The 13,177-nt window shown below is 39.7% G+C and overlaps 1 protein-coding gene and 1 pseudogene across 1 annotated transcript; both read right to left on the bottom strand.

The window, feature by feature from the left end:
* Window positions 1-395: 395 nt before the first annotated feature.
* Window positions 396-1,047, bottom strand: LOC101433115 (olfactory receptor 56A1-like; annotated as a pseudogene).
* Window positions 1,048-4,039: 2,992 nt separating this feature from the next.
* LOC101432668 (large ribosomal subunit protein eL21) lies at window positions 4,040-4,589 on the bottom strand. The gene has a single exon (XM_058289737.1). The coding sequence runs from the start codon at window positions 4,552-4,554 to the stop codon at window positions 4,072-4,074; it is 483 nt and encodes a 160-aa protein (XP_058145720.1). The 5' UTR covers window positions 4,555-4,589; the 3' UTR covers window positions 4,040-4,071.
* Window positions 4,590-13,177: the final 8,588 nt, after the last annotated feature.

Genomic DNA, 13,177 nt, shown 5'->3' with positions numbered 1-13,177 from the left:
TGGGCAAGCCCTACAATTGATTTTAGAGATGCCTCTAAAATTTGAGCTACCTGCAACCCAGAAGCTGCATCTGGAGCTGGAGCTAGTGGCAGAGGTGGTACTGCAGGAAAGTCTAGCTCAAATTCTGCTTGTAGGCCTTCCTCTGGAAATGGTATATTATTTTTTGAATGAATGAGCCCCAAGCAGCACCTTCCCAGATATCTGACAGGCCCTGGGTCTCTTCCGGCAGCTCCCAGGGACCACTTTTCTAACTCTCCAAAGATGGGGGCCCCAGATATGGAACCTCACATCTTCTTTATTTTTTTATTTTTATTTTTTTTTGTGCTCTTAAGATGAATTCATGCTTTATTAATATGTATCAATAAAATTGACTTGTTAAAAAATGTTACCATACATTATTTAATCATTTCAAAGATATGAATTTTTGTATAGGAAGGGAAAATGAGGACGAGGTCAGAGCCCAGAATAATCATTGCCAGAATTAATTGTAGATTCTGTTAAGGGCAACAGTATCACAGGAGAGCTTGGACACAGACAGGTTGGCACAGATACAGTTCTCAGTTATATTTTTTCCTCAATAATGGAGCTGGGCATTAAGGATAGGGATAGGTGCAGTGAGAAACGTGTTCTGGGCAAACATGAAGAAAACAGCCTTTGCCACAAATTGGTCAGTGATGATGTACGGGTAGTGCAGAGGCTTGCAGTTGGCCACATAGCGGTGATAGGCCATGACCAGGAAGGTACATGATTCCATGGGCAGGAAGTTATTCATAATGAACATCTGGAGGAAGCAGGCTGAGAAGCTGGTGGAGGTGAGGTCAAACCAGAAGATGGCCAGGACCTTCGGGCTGACAGTGACGCAGAGCACAATGTCCAGTGGAGAGAGGAGGCTGAGCAGGGAGTACATGGGCTCGTGCAGAGAGGCCTCCAGCTGGATGGTGTCAGGAGGGTAGTGTTGTCCCCCATAGTCAAGAAGAAAAGGAGGCCCAGGGGTAGGGAAAGCCAGTGCTTCCAGCTCAGGGATCTCCAGTTTATCATAGATTTCATCTAGATAGGTGTCAGCTTGCACCCTTACTCTACCCCGCAAATTCTTTTAAGCCTATCATCCAGTCTCCAGCTCTCTGAGGCAGCTTGGTTTACTTATTTCATATGATTAAGGTCATGTAGTATTTGTCCTTCAATGCCTGGGTTGCTTCACTCAACATAAAGTTCTCAAGATTCATCCATGTTATTGCATGTGTTTATAGTGTATTCATTCTTAAAGCTGAGTAGTATTCCATTGTATGTATATACCACGTTTTATTTATCCATTATTCTGTTGATGGGCATTTGGGTTGATTCCAACTTCTGGCAATAGTAAACAAAGCTGCTGTGAACATTGGTGTGCGTATATCAGTTTGTGTCCTGCTTTCAGTTGTACTGGGTATATACCCAGCAGTGGAATTGCTGGGTTATATGTCCAATCTATAGCTAGTTTTTTCAGAAACCGTCAAACTGTCCTCCATATTGGCTGGATCCTTCTGTGTTCCCACCAGCAGTGGGTGAGTGTTCCCATTCCCTCACATCCTCTCCAACAATTGTAGTCTTTTGATTTTTTGATAGCTGCCAGACTTATGGGAGTAAGATGGTATCTCATTGTTGTTTTGATTTGCGTTTTCGTAATAGCTAGGGATTTTGAGCATTTTTTCATGTATTTTTTAGGCATTTGTATATCATCTTTGGAGAAGCATCTGTTCAAATCTTTTTCCCAGGTTGTAAATGGGCTGTTTGTCTTTTTATTTTCAAGATATAGGAGTTCTTTATATATGCAAGATAGAAGTCTCCTATCAGATAAAAGGTTACCAAATATTTTCTTCCATTGTGTAGGCTCTCTTTTCACTTTCTTGACAAACTCCTTTGAAGTGCAGAAGCTTTAATTTTGAGGAAGTCCCATTTATCTATTTCTTCTTTTGCTGCTTGTGCTTTTGGTATGAAGTTCATGAAGCCATTTCTTATTACAAGGTCCTGTGGATGCTCCCCTGCTTTGCTTTCCAAGGTCGTTGTGGACTTGGCTCTTATATGTAGGTCTTTGATCCATCTTGAGTTGATTTTTGTTTAAGGTGTGAGTTGGTAATCCTCTTTCATTCTTTTACATGTGGATATCCATTTTCAAAGCAGCATTTGTTGAAGAGGCCATTCTCTCCCAGTTGAGAGGGTTTGGTGGTCTTATCAAATATTATATGACTGTATATATGAGGATCTATATCAGAACTCTCAATTTGGTTCCATTGGTCCGTGTTTCTCTCCTTATGCCAATTCCATGCTGTTTTCACTACTGTCATTTTGTAGTATGTTTTGAAGTCAGGTAGTGTGATTCCTCCAATTTCATTTTTCTTTTTCAATATGTCATTGGATATTGGGGCCTCGTTCCTTTCCAAATTTTCATAGCTAGTTTTTCTAGGTCATTTAAGAATGCTGTGCTGATTTTTATTGGGATTGCATTGAACATGTAGATCAGATTTGGTAGGATAGACATCTTAATAATATGTAGTCTTCCTATCCATGAACAGGGAATATTCTTCCATTTATTTAAGTCTTCTTTGATTTCCTTGAACAGTGTTGTGTAGTTCTCTGTGTATAAGTTCTTTACCTGTTTAGTTAAGTTTATTCCTTGGTTTTTGATTTTTTTATTTACTATTGTAAATTGTATTTGTTTCTTGATTTCCTCCTGAGCTTGCTCATTACTGGTGTACAGAAAATGCTACTGATTTTTGCGCATTGATCTTATAACCTGTGACTGTACTGAACTCTTTTATGAGTTCCTGAAGCTTTGTTGTAGACCTCTCAGGGTTTTCTATGTATAGGATCATGTCATCTGCAAATAATGAAATTTTGACTTCTTCCTTTCCAATTTGGATGCCTTTTTTAATCTGGTTCTTGCCTCAGTGCTCAAGCTAGTACTTCTAAGGCAGTGCTAAATAGAATGGGTGATGGTGGGCATCCTTGTCTTGTTCCTCATGTTAGGGGAAAATTTTTAGGATTTCACCATTGTGAACGATGTCGGCTGTGGGTTTTTCATAAATACCCTTTATCATGTTCAGAAAATTTCCTTGTATTCTTAAATTTTTGCAATGTTTTTATCAGGAAAGGGGGCTGTATTATGTCGAATGCTTTTTCTGCATCTATAGATATGATCATGTGATTTTTTCCTTTCAATCTTTTTACATGGTGTATTACATTGATTGGTTTTCTTATGTTGAACAATCCTTTCATACCTGGCACTAATCCCACTTAGTCATGTTGTCATTTTGTTTAATGTGTTGTTGAATACGATTAGCAAGTATTTTCTTGAGGATTTTTGCATGTACGTTCATTAGAGGAATTGGTCTGTAATTTTCCTTTCTTGTGGTGTCTTTGTTTGTCTTTGTAATGTTGTCATCATAGAATGAGTTAGGTAATGTTTTGATTTTTTGGAAGAGTTTCAGCAAGATTGGCATTAGTTCTTTCCAGAATATTTTGTAGAATTCACTGGTGAAGCCCTCTGGCCCTGGGATCTTCTTAGTTTGGAGGTTTTTGATGACTGATTTTATCTCTTTACTTGTAATTAGTTGGCTGAGAAAATCAATTTCTTCTTTCGTCAATAGAGGCAGCTTATATGTTTCTCGGAATTTGTCCATTTTCTGTAAATTGTCCTTCTTGTTGGAATATAGTTTTTCAAAGTATCCTCTTATGATAGTCTTTATTTCTGTGGGGTTAGTGGTCATATCTCCTTTCTCATTTCTTATTTTGTGTATTTGAATCTTCTCTCTTTTTCTTTAGTAGTCTAGCTAAGAGTTTGTCAATTTTGTGGATCTTCTCAAAGAATAGGTTCTTTGTTTTATGTCTTTTCAAGTGCTTTCTTATTTTCTATTTCATTTAGTTCTGCTCTTATCTTTGTTCTCTTTCTCTTTCTTCCTTTGGGTTACTTTCTTATTTTTCTACTAATTCCTCCAAGTGTGCAGTTAGTTCTTCAACTTTAGCTCTTCTTTTTTTTTTTTTTTTTTTTTTTTTTACAATCCACAAATCTTTTATTATTTATTTTTTTAACATCACTTATGCCATGAATTCATAGGGAATAGGTTCCAGTAGCTCAGGCTCTTTTCCATTAGTTCTCACAAAGTGTGCTTCCCTGGGTGGAGCAGGCTGGCGTTTCAGTTGGACCCAGGTACCTTTCTCTTTAGCTTCCTTCTTTTTTTGATCATTTTCCTTCACACGTTTTAGGAAGCTATCTCGGCTCTTAGAGTGCTTAATATGCTCAATGCGTACATTAATTCTCTTGGCAAGAATCTTGCCCTTAACCTGTTTGTTTACCACTATACCAACAGCATGCTGGGTAACATTGTAGACTCTTCCCGTTTTGCCATGGTAACATTTGTGGGGCATTCCTTTTTGAACAGTGCCCATTCCCTTTATGTCTACGATATCACCTTTCTTGTAGATTCGCATATATGTGGCCAAAGGAACAACTCCATGTTTTCTAAAAGGCCTAGAAAACATATAGCGGGTCCCTCTCCTCTTTCCCTTTGTGTTTGTCATTTTGGCGAATTACTGCAAGATGGCGGTTCCGGCCGAAAGGCGCTCTTCTTTTTTGATGTATGAATTTTTGGCTATAAATTTCCCTCTCAGTACTGCTTTTGCTGCATCCCAGAAGTTTTGGCATGTTGTGTTATCATTTTCATTAGTTTCAAGGTAGTTATTAATTTCTTTTGAGATTTCCTCTTTGACCCACTGTTTTTCTAATAGTGTGCTGTTTAATTTCCATATTTTGTTGCAATATCTGTGTCTCTGGCCCTTGCAGATTTCCACTTTCACTCCAGTGTGGTCAGAGAAAGTATTTTGTATCATTTTGATCTTTCTGCATTCATTGAGACTTTTTTTGTGGCCTAGCACATGGTCTATCTTGGAGAATGATCCATGTGCACTTGAGAAAAATATATATCCTGATATATTTGTGTGTAATGTTCTGTATATGTCTATTAGGTCCAGCTCCTCTAATGTACTGTTCAAAGTTTTTGTTTCTTTATTGAATTTCTTTTATGATGTTCTATCCAAAGTTGATAGTGGTGTATTAAAGTCCCCCAGTATAATTGTAGAGGCATCTCTTCTTTCAGTTAGTTTTTCCAGTGTTTGCCTCCCATATTTGGAGGCGCCCTTGTTAGGAGCATAAATGTTTCTGATTATTCGTTCTTCTTGAAAGATTATCCTTTTCATTAATATGTAGTGTCCATATTTGTCTCTCATAATTGTTTTGCATTTCAAGTCTATTTTGTCTGATATTATTGTAGCTACTCCTGCCCTTTTTTGGTTATTGTTTGCTTGTAAGATTGTTTCTCAGCCATTCACTTTCAACATCCTTGAATCCCTGGTTGTAAGATGAGTTTTTGTAGACAACATAGATGGGTCATATTTCCTTATCCAGTCTTCCAGGCTACGTATCTTTACAGGTGAGTTTAATCCATTGATATTCTGTGTTATTACTTTCAAGGAATTACTTGTATTACCCATATTTTGTTTGGATTTGTGTTTGTCTTCTGTTGTTAGATTTTTTCACCTCTTTTTATAGTTTTAGTGGTTCTGACACTCTCCGCCAACTCTGTCTCTTCTCTTTTTTCTTTCTTCCTGCATAACTCCCTTTAGTATTTCTTTAAGGGTAGGTTTCTTATTGGCATACTCTCTTAGTTTCTGTTTTTCTGTGAATATTTTGAACTCTCAATCATTTTTGAATACCAGCTTTGCTGCATAGAGTATTCTTGGTTGGAAATTCTTTTCTTTTAGTACCTTAATTGTGTCATACCACTGCCTTCTTGGCTCCATGGTTTCAGATGAGAGAGCAACACTTAATCTTATGGAGCCTCCTTTGTATGTGATGCTTCTCCTTTCTCTTTTTGCTTTAGTATTTTCTCTTTATCTTGTGCATTGGATAATTTGACAAGTACATGTGTTGGGGTAGGTCTGTTGGTATTTATGGTGTTCGGGGTGTGTTTTGCTTCCTGGACATGTACGTCCATCTCCCGCAGTAGGTTTGGGAAGTTTTCAGGCATTATTTCCTCCAACACCCTTTCTGTCCCCTTTCCCTTCTCTTCTCCTTGTGGGATGCGGATAATACACATTTGTGAGTTTGCATTGTCGTTCAGGTCCCTAAGTCCCTGGTGGATTTTTTTCTATCTTTTTATTGATTAATTCTGCTATCTGTTTGACTGCAGATATACTGTCTTTCATATCACTAATTCTTTCCTCTGCCTCTTCCAATCTGCTGTTATTCACTGAGAGTGTTTTTTTGATTTCTTGAATTGTGCTATTCATCACCATCATCTCTGTCATCTTTTTGTGTATGATCACAATTTCTTCTGTATGTACTCCCAAATCTTTTCTTAATATGCTTAATCTCTTCCTTTACTTCATTGAATTGGTCCATGATACATGTTTTGAGAGCTTTAATTATTTGTTCAGTGTTCCACTTCTCTTCCTGGTTTTTAGTTTGTTCATTGTATTGGGCCATGTTTTCCTGATTATTGGTATGGTCTGTCGTTTTTTGTTGCTGTCTGATCGTCATTTTATCTTCTTGGGTTTATTCTGTTGATTCTCTTCTTATTCTAGCCTTGGGGTTTAATTAGTTGTTTTTTGGTGTGCATGTTAAGTGTTCTCTTTGTCACTTTTTTCTTCTTATTCTTTTTCCCTGTTGTTGGCTTGAGGAAAGACCAATTGTGCTTCAGTCTTTCCAGATCGCTGTTCAGACACCTCTTGCCCTGCAGGTTCCCGAAACACCCTGCTCCATTATCACACAGCCGGTCTTTTGTAAGAGAAATGATGACGGTGTACTTACTCAGACACCATCTTGCCACCCTCAGATCTTCTTTAGAAATGGGAAAATATATTTGACCATGGCCACAGAGCCGGAGAGGGACGAGTCAGAGCTCTTCTTCATAGGAAGAAGAAAACAGTAATTATGAACAACCCCAGCACCCCAGAAGCCCATTATTCCAGAGACAGATGCTGATTGAATGCTTTCCATGGCCAATCCCTGTTAATCCTAGTACTAACCCTATGAAATTTGTCTTGTCTCCCCTACTTGTCAGAGTAACGAGCTGAGTCTCAGGGAGGTGATGTGACATTCCCAAGGTATACTGCTAGTATGTGGCAAATGGGTGTGAGTTTGGACGGAACATTTGAACATAGGCGATGGTCATGTATGAGGTCAAAACTATACTGTTGAGAAAACTGTTTAGAAAATATAATAAGGAAGGTTACCTGTTTAAGATGCTTAAGGGGGTGCATCTGACACAGGGCAGGCTTCGAGGGAGTGTGTGAGTGCTCATTTCATCATAGTGGGCTATATCTTTGGGTGGAGACCCATACAATGAGAGTGAATATATACCCACATCCTGGGGAGGACTGATCTTCTCAGAGGGAATTGTACCTCTCAAGAGAATTGGTGGCTCCCAGTGAGTTAGGGCAGTTGAGTATGTCAAACCTTTAACATTGTTGCAAATATCTCTGAATATGGTCCTTCAAGTAATGAAGATTGATTGTCGCTGTGTTCCCTGGGGGGAGGGGGAGAGAGGTGTTGAATAGATGGATTCAGTGTAAATGTGGGGCAATCGAATTGTTCCAGAAGATCATGCAATGATGGATATAGGACATGTTAAATTACACCAAAAATGTATAAAAGCCTTTCGGCTAAAATGTAAACCATAATGTAAAACATAAGATAACCAAAAATTTTGAAATTTGTACAGTCTAAAATATAAACCATTGTGTAAACCCAAGTGGAACCATGTTTGAAAGCTATTGTTTTGATATCTGTCCATCACTACAGCAAATATAATATGAACATATTAAAAGATCATTGGTGGGGAAGGGACAAAGTGTTTGATGTTGAATATGTGGAATTACCATATATTGTATATGTGAATTACTGTGATCTAAAACTTTTGTGAAGACAAACTTAATAATTAGAAAAAAAAGAGAGAGAGAAAGGATGTAGACCCTGGGGAAGAAATGGAAGAAATTGCCTTGGCACTGTACAAACAGGGCAACAACTATAGCAGTGATGAAAGGCAAAATGTCAAAAAGCAGAGCTTTCTCATTGTTTCATTTATTGATACCCCAATTTATTTTAACTTTATTTAATTTTTCTAACTTAGTATGTATTCTATATCTAACCTTTAAACCCATCACTATGTTCCATTTTACTATTAATGGAACCTGGCAATATATTAGGCTTCAGTTTTGAAGAAATTTTGGACCACAGAGAGGTTCAACTATGGCAGGGGAGGAACACTGGTGTGGGGTGTTATTGATAGGGGGCACATGGTTAAGAGGGAGTTTTCCAGGACATGTATACAGGGTGTATAAAAATGTTTGGATATTTTCATAAGGCTTACAGAAAAATGACAACTGAGGGAGTGTTGCGTTCCTAGCCAGGGGAGCTCTATCACATTTCCTATGGAAGAACAACAATCCCCCAGTGCAATGGCAAAGACCAACAAGGATGGATGGTCCAACAATGAGCCTTTGATACTGATGACTATGCTTATGAACCTGTGCCCCTGAAATATAAACTAGGCCTAGAGCTGCATGGTGCCTAAGAGTTACCTCCTGAGCGCCTCCCTGTTGTCAAATGTGGCCACTGAGCCAAACTCAACATGAAAATGCATTACCTCCCCACCAGTGTGGGACATGACTCCCAGGGATGAGCCTTCCTGGCACCGAGGAATTACTACCAAGCACCAGCTGATGATGTAACTAGAAACAGTCCTTTAATAAAAAGGTCAACTAAGACCAGCAGAATATCTCAGCCTACATGTAATATCAGGTGTTAAAAACTGCCTTCTGACTTTGGATAAAAGGGGGAAATAGAAAGGACAAATGAGTTTATATGGCTATGAGTCTCCAAAAAAGAGTTGGGAAGTCATGGAAGGGGTAACATTTACGCATGTCTCAGCAGGGTCCAGAGACTGCCAAACTCGATAAAAGGCCACGCACTGGTTCCCCTGAGGACTACAGAGACCCACAGGTTCTATGGTCATGACAGATGGCTCTGGAGTTCGGGGCCATGTCAGTTGGCCCTACTTTGGAGTTTTGGTTCCTGAATGTGATGAAGTTGGACTTTGATATGACCTTTCTACACCTGCCTCTTCTGTTACTTTTACCGGACCTGTGGTTGGCACTAGGTTTGGTGTATACTTAAGAGACCTTAATCTCTGTACTGTCCATGTGACAGCCAGGCTCTGAGCCTCAGCAGACTTGCAATGCCTACCTTCTGGTTTATTGGACTTACCTGGGCCAGCTAACAGGAAAGTGAAGAAGGTTAACCACCATATCAGGGAGTCAAGAGTGCCTACAAGTGCAAGCAGGAGAATTGCATCCATCATCCATGTGGAATCTAAGCCCCTCTTGATATAGAGGTGGAGTGGACAAAACCATCCCAGGGTGCACTGGATGGATGAATAAGGTATAGATTAGAGTGGACTTACTGATAGTCAACTGTGGAATAACTGTGATTAGTACTGGAAGAAATTGTAGCATTGATGTGGAGTAAGTGGCCAGGTAGCTGCTGGGTTTGGGGAGAGGGAAGAAGAGATATTATGTGGAGCATCTTCATGAATTGGAGTTGTCTTGGGGGTTACTGCAGGGACAGATGCTGGACATTGTATATCCTGCCATGGCCGACTGGGTGGACTGGGGAGGGTGTAAACTACAATGTAAACCACTATCCATATGGTGCAGCAGTGCTCCAAAGTGTATTCATCAAGTGCAACGAATGTCCCACAATGATGAAAGAGTTTGCTGATGTGGGAGATGTGGGGTGAAGGCGGTAGGGGGTATATGGGACCTCACATATTTTTAATGTAACATTTTTTTTAAAAAGAGGGAAAACCAAAACCAAAAACAGGCTGCCTTTTCCAAGAGCTGCTATCCATTCATGTGCAATCCCATACCAGTGTCTGGCTGTGAAGGCTGGTAATGGGTGATGTCTTTAGCATAGTGCATATGGCAGGCTAACTCAGCAGGTGCTTTATCCCAAAGATTTCCTAGCCCCTTCTTGAGCAAACGAGGCAGAAATTCAGAACAAGAATGTGGAAAGTAAGTGCCAGTCATTTCGGTTTTTGTGTTGAATTAAAGCATTGCTGCCCAGAATGTAGAAGAGAGGTATGCATATAGACTATCTCCCTATGTCTGTAGGGGCATGCTGGGCATGGGGGACTGATGCCTGCTAGTGATGCTGATCTAGGTTTGTCTCCTTTCTATGTGAGTAAGCATTGCTCCATCATTTCAGATAAACTGATGAGAGAGCAACAAAATAGGAGCTAATTATGGCAGTGGAAGCATAAAATGATTGAGTGGTGATGAGTTTTTATGGGTCTATTCTTTATTTTTTATAATTACTATTAGAATAACAAAAATGGTTTAATAATGATTGAACTGATGAATGCATAACAATGTGATAATACCAAATACCAGTGATAGTACACTTTGGATGGAATATGGTTTACTAACATATAAATAAAATTGATTTGCTTGAATAAATACTAAAATAAAGAGCTCAGGATACTTCTCCCTCTGGAACAGAAAGCAAAGACCATTTGAAGCAGAACATGAGTGGAGTTTTGATACTGACCAACCATGACCCCAGAAGTTGCCAGAATTGTCTGTTATGTTCAATACAAAACAGGACACAGTAGACCAATTGAGATACAAGAATGTGCCAAATCATGAGGACTCACACAGTACAGGCATGTGAATGCTAACAATGGACTCAATCTGTCCATCAGGGTGGCACATAGGCTGTGCATGAGAGTGACAACTCAAGCACAGCAGACTGCTCATCATATATGCCCATATACAATCATCTTTATGACAAAATAAGACAGAAAGTTTGAGGACTACCATATTCCTTGTTTTTGTAACTGGTCATGTGATCGAAGTTCAAGGAAACCTTCCAATTTCTGGTTTATACAATTTTGGGCAGCTGGTGGTGACATTTTTCTTGAAAAAAAAAAAAAAAGAGCCAAACTGTGGGACAACAGCTTTAATTTCAGGTACCTATAAGTGTCCAGAGAGAAATTCAAATATAATACTCAGGAGAGATGTGGGCTATATGTGAACAGTTGAGAGTCCCTGGCATATTGATTTATTTGAAACCATAGATTTGGATGTGGTCACTGAAATAGAATATGTTGAATGAAAAGGAAAGTGGGAAGAAGACGGAAATGTGAGGACCATCAGCATTTAAGGGGTCAACAGAATAGGAGAACCCTGAAATGTAAGAATGAGAATTAGGGGTAAGATCTCTAGGAGAATATGGGCAAAGCAAGATGGTGGAAGGAGAAGAATAGAATCCAATCTATAAACAGTACTGCATTATCTAGAAGGAAAGATCAAGAATCAGGAAGGAAAGGGACCTTTTGATATGAGATTGTGGAGATAATTGGGAATACCCTTTGGAGAGTGGTTTGAGTGGGGTGGTTCACAAGGATTTCAGTAAGTTGAAAAACACAGAGGATGCAGTAGAGATGAATACCTGGGCAGTGGGCCTGCATGGGATTGTTTCTAAGATGCTGAGTCCTGGAAGGAGAGCAAGAGGAGGGCAGTACTTAGAGTGGTAGGGATCTTCGGGAAGCTCTTGTCTCACTGTTGGGTGAGGATTAAAGAGAGAGGAGCTTATGTGCCAAGGGGAAGCTAGAGAGGGGAGGTTGGCTGCCAAAGGGACTGACAAGTTTATTGCGGCTGCAGCAGAGGTGACATTGCCAACATCCAATGCATTAGGCCCAGTGGTTTTTTTAAAAAGGTTTTTTTTTTTGTTTGTTTCTCTCCCTTTCCCCACCATTGTCTGCTCTTTGTGTCCGTTTGCTGTGTGTTCTGTGTCCGCTCGCATTCTTGTCAGCGGCACCGGGAATGTGTGTCTCTCTTTGTTGCATCATATTGCTGCATCAGCTCTCCACGTGTATGGTGCCACACTTGGGCAGGCTGTGCTTTTTTCATGCAGGACACACTCCTTGTGTGTGGGGCTTCCCTACGCGGCAGGCCCCCCTGCCTGGCATGGCGTTCCTTGCACCCGTCAGCACTGCGCATGGGCTAGCTCACCACATGGGTCAGGAGGCCCTGGGTTTGAAACCTGGACCTCCTATGTGGAAGACAGACACTCAGTTCAGCCAAATTCACCTCCCTATACTTTTTACTCTAGTCTGTTGTCCACCTTTTGGTACATTTCCCTAATATTCAGTATTTAGGACAGACTTAATAAATTGCCTAGAGCTGGCTTCTTATCTGTTTGTGTACTCCTTAGCACAGTCCACTAGACACACATAGGTGTTCCTCCAATTACTTATTTTGCTCTATTATTCCTGAGTTTTATAATTAGGAATGCTGTATTGTTTACAGATCATAAAAGTGGAACATAATAATGTTCTTCAGAATGTAGTCTGAATCTCCATCTGACCCAGATTCCTGCTCATTCCAACACAAGGACAATTTCACCAGGCTCTGCCTGTTGCTTCTGCCCTTCTCCCACCCTGTAATATTCTTATCTCCCAGCCCACTTTACCGGTAGAGTTTTTGGGATAAAATCTACACAGTCAGCTCCACCAAGGCCCCATGTGATCTGCCTCAGCCCCTAGTCTCCAGTTACAACCTCAGTTACTCTTCCCCACGCTCTACTGTTTCTTGCACTGGTGAACTGCTTTCCCGCTTCTGGGCAATGACAGATAGAGGCCGTTTTCTATTTTGTCAAGGCCTATAAATTTTAAAATGCAAGACTAAATAGATTATGGGCCTTAGTAGCAAAGCTTCATGATTTGTACATCCATTGAATCAAATCTCCAACACTAATTTAGGATGTTATTGATAAGGGGAAATATAAGAGTGAGAGAGTATTGGGTATATGTGAATGCCCTCTCCATTCATTGCACATTTCTGTGACCTAAAATTTCTTTAAAAATAAAATTTATATGAAAATGAAAGATCATTTATAAAGTGTAATGTATTTGAGGCTGACCTGTTAGATATATTCACTCCTTTATTTTTGTGCTCTATTGTTTTTTCGTTTTCTAAGAATTTCTGCGAAGTTCATTTATATTTATCATAAAGAAACCAAGTGTTTGACATTTTTGAATTCAAACACGGTATTTAATCTTATTTTACAGCATCCAAGGAAATG

This window comes from Dasypus novemcinctus, chromosome 28, assembly GCF_030445035.2.
Source record: "Dasypus novemcinctus isolate mDasNov1 chromosome 28, mDasNov1.1.hap2, whole genome shotgun sequence".
Lineage (NCBI taxonomy): Eukaryota > Metazoa > Chordata > Mammalia > Cingulata > Dasypodidae > Dasypus > Dasypus novemcinctus.
Note: the sequence above shows the minus strand (reverse complement) of the source record. Positions and strands in the feature narration are given on the sequence as shown.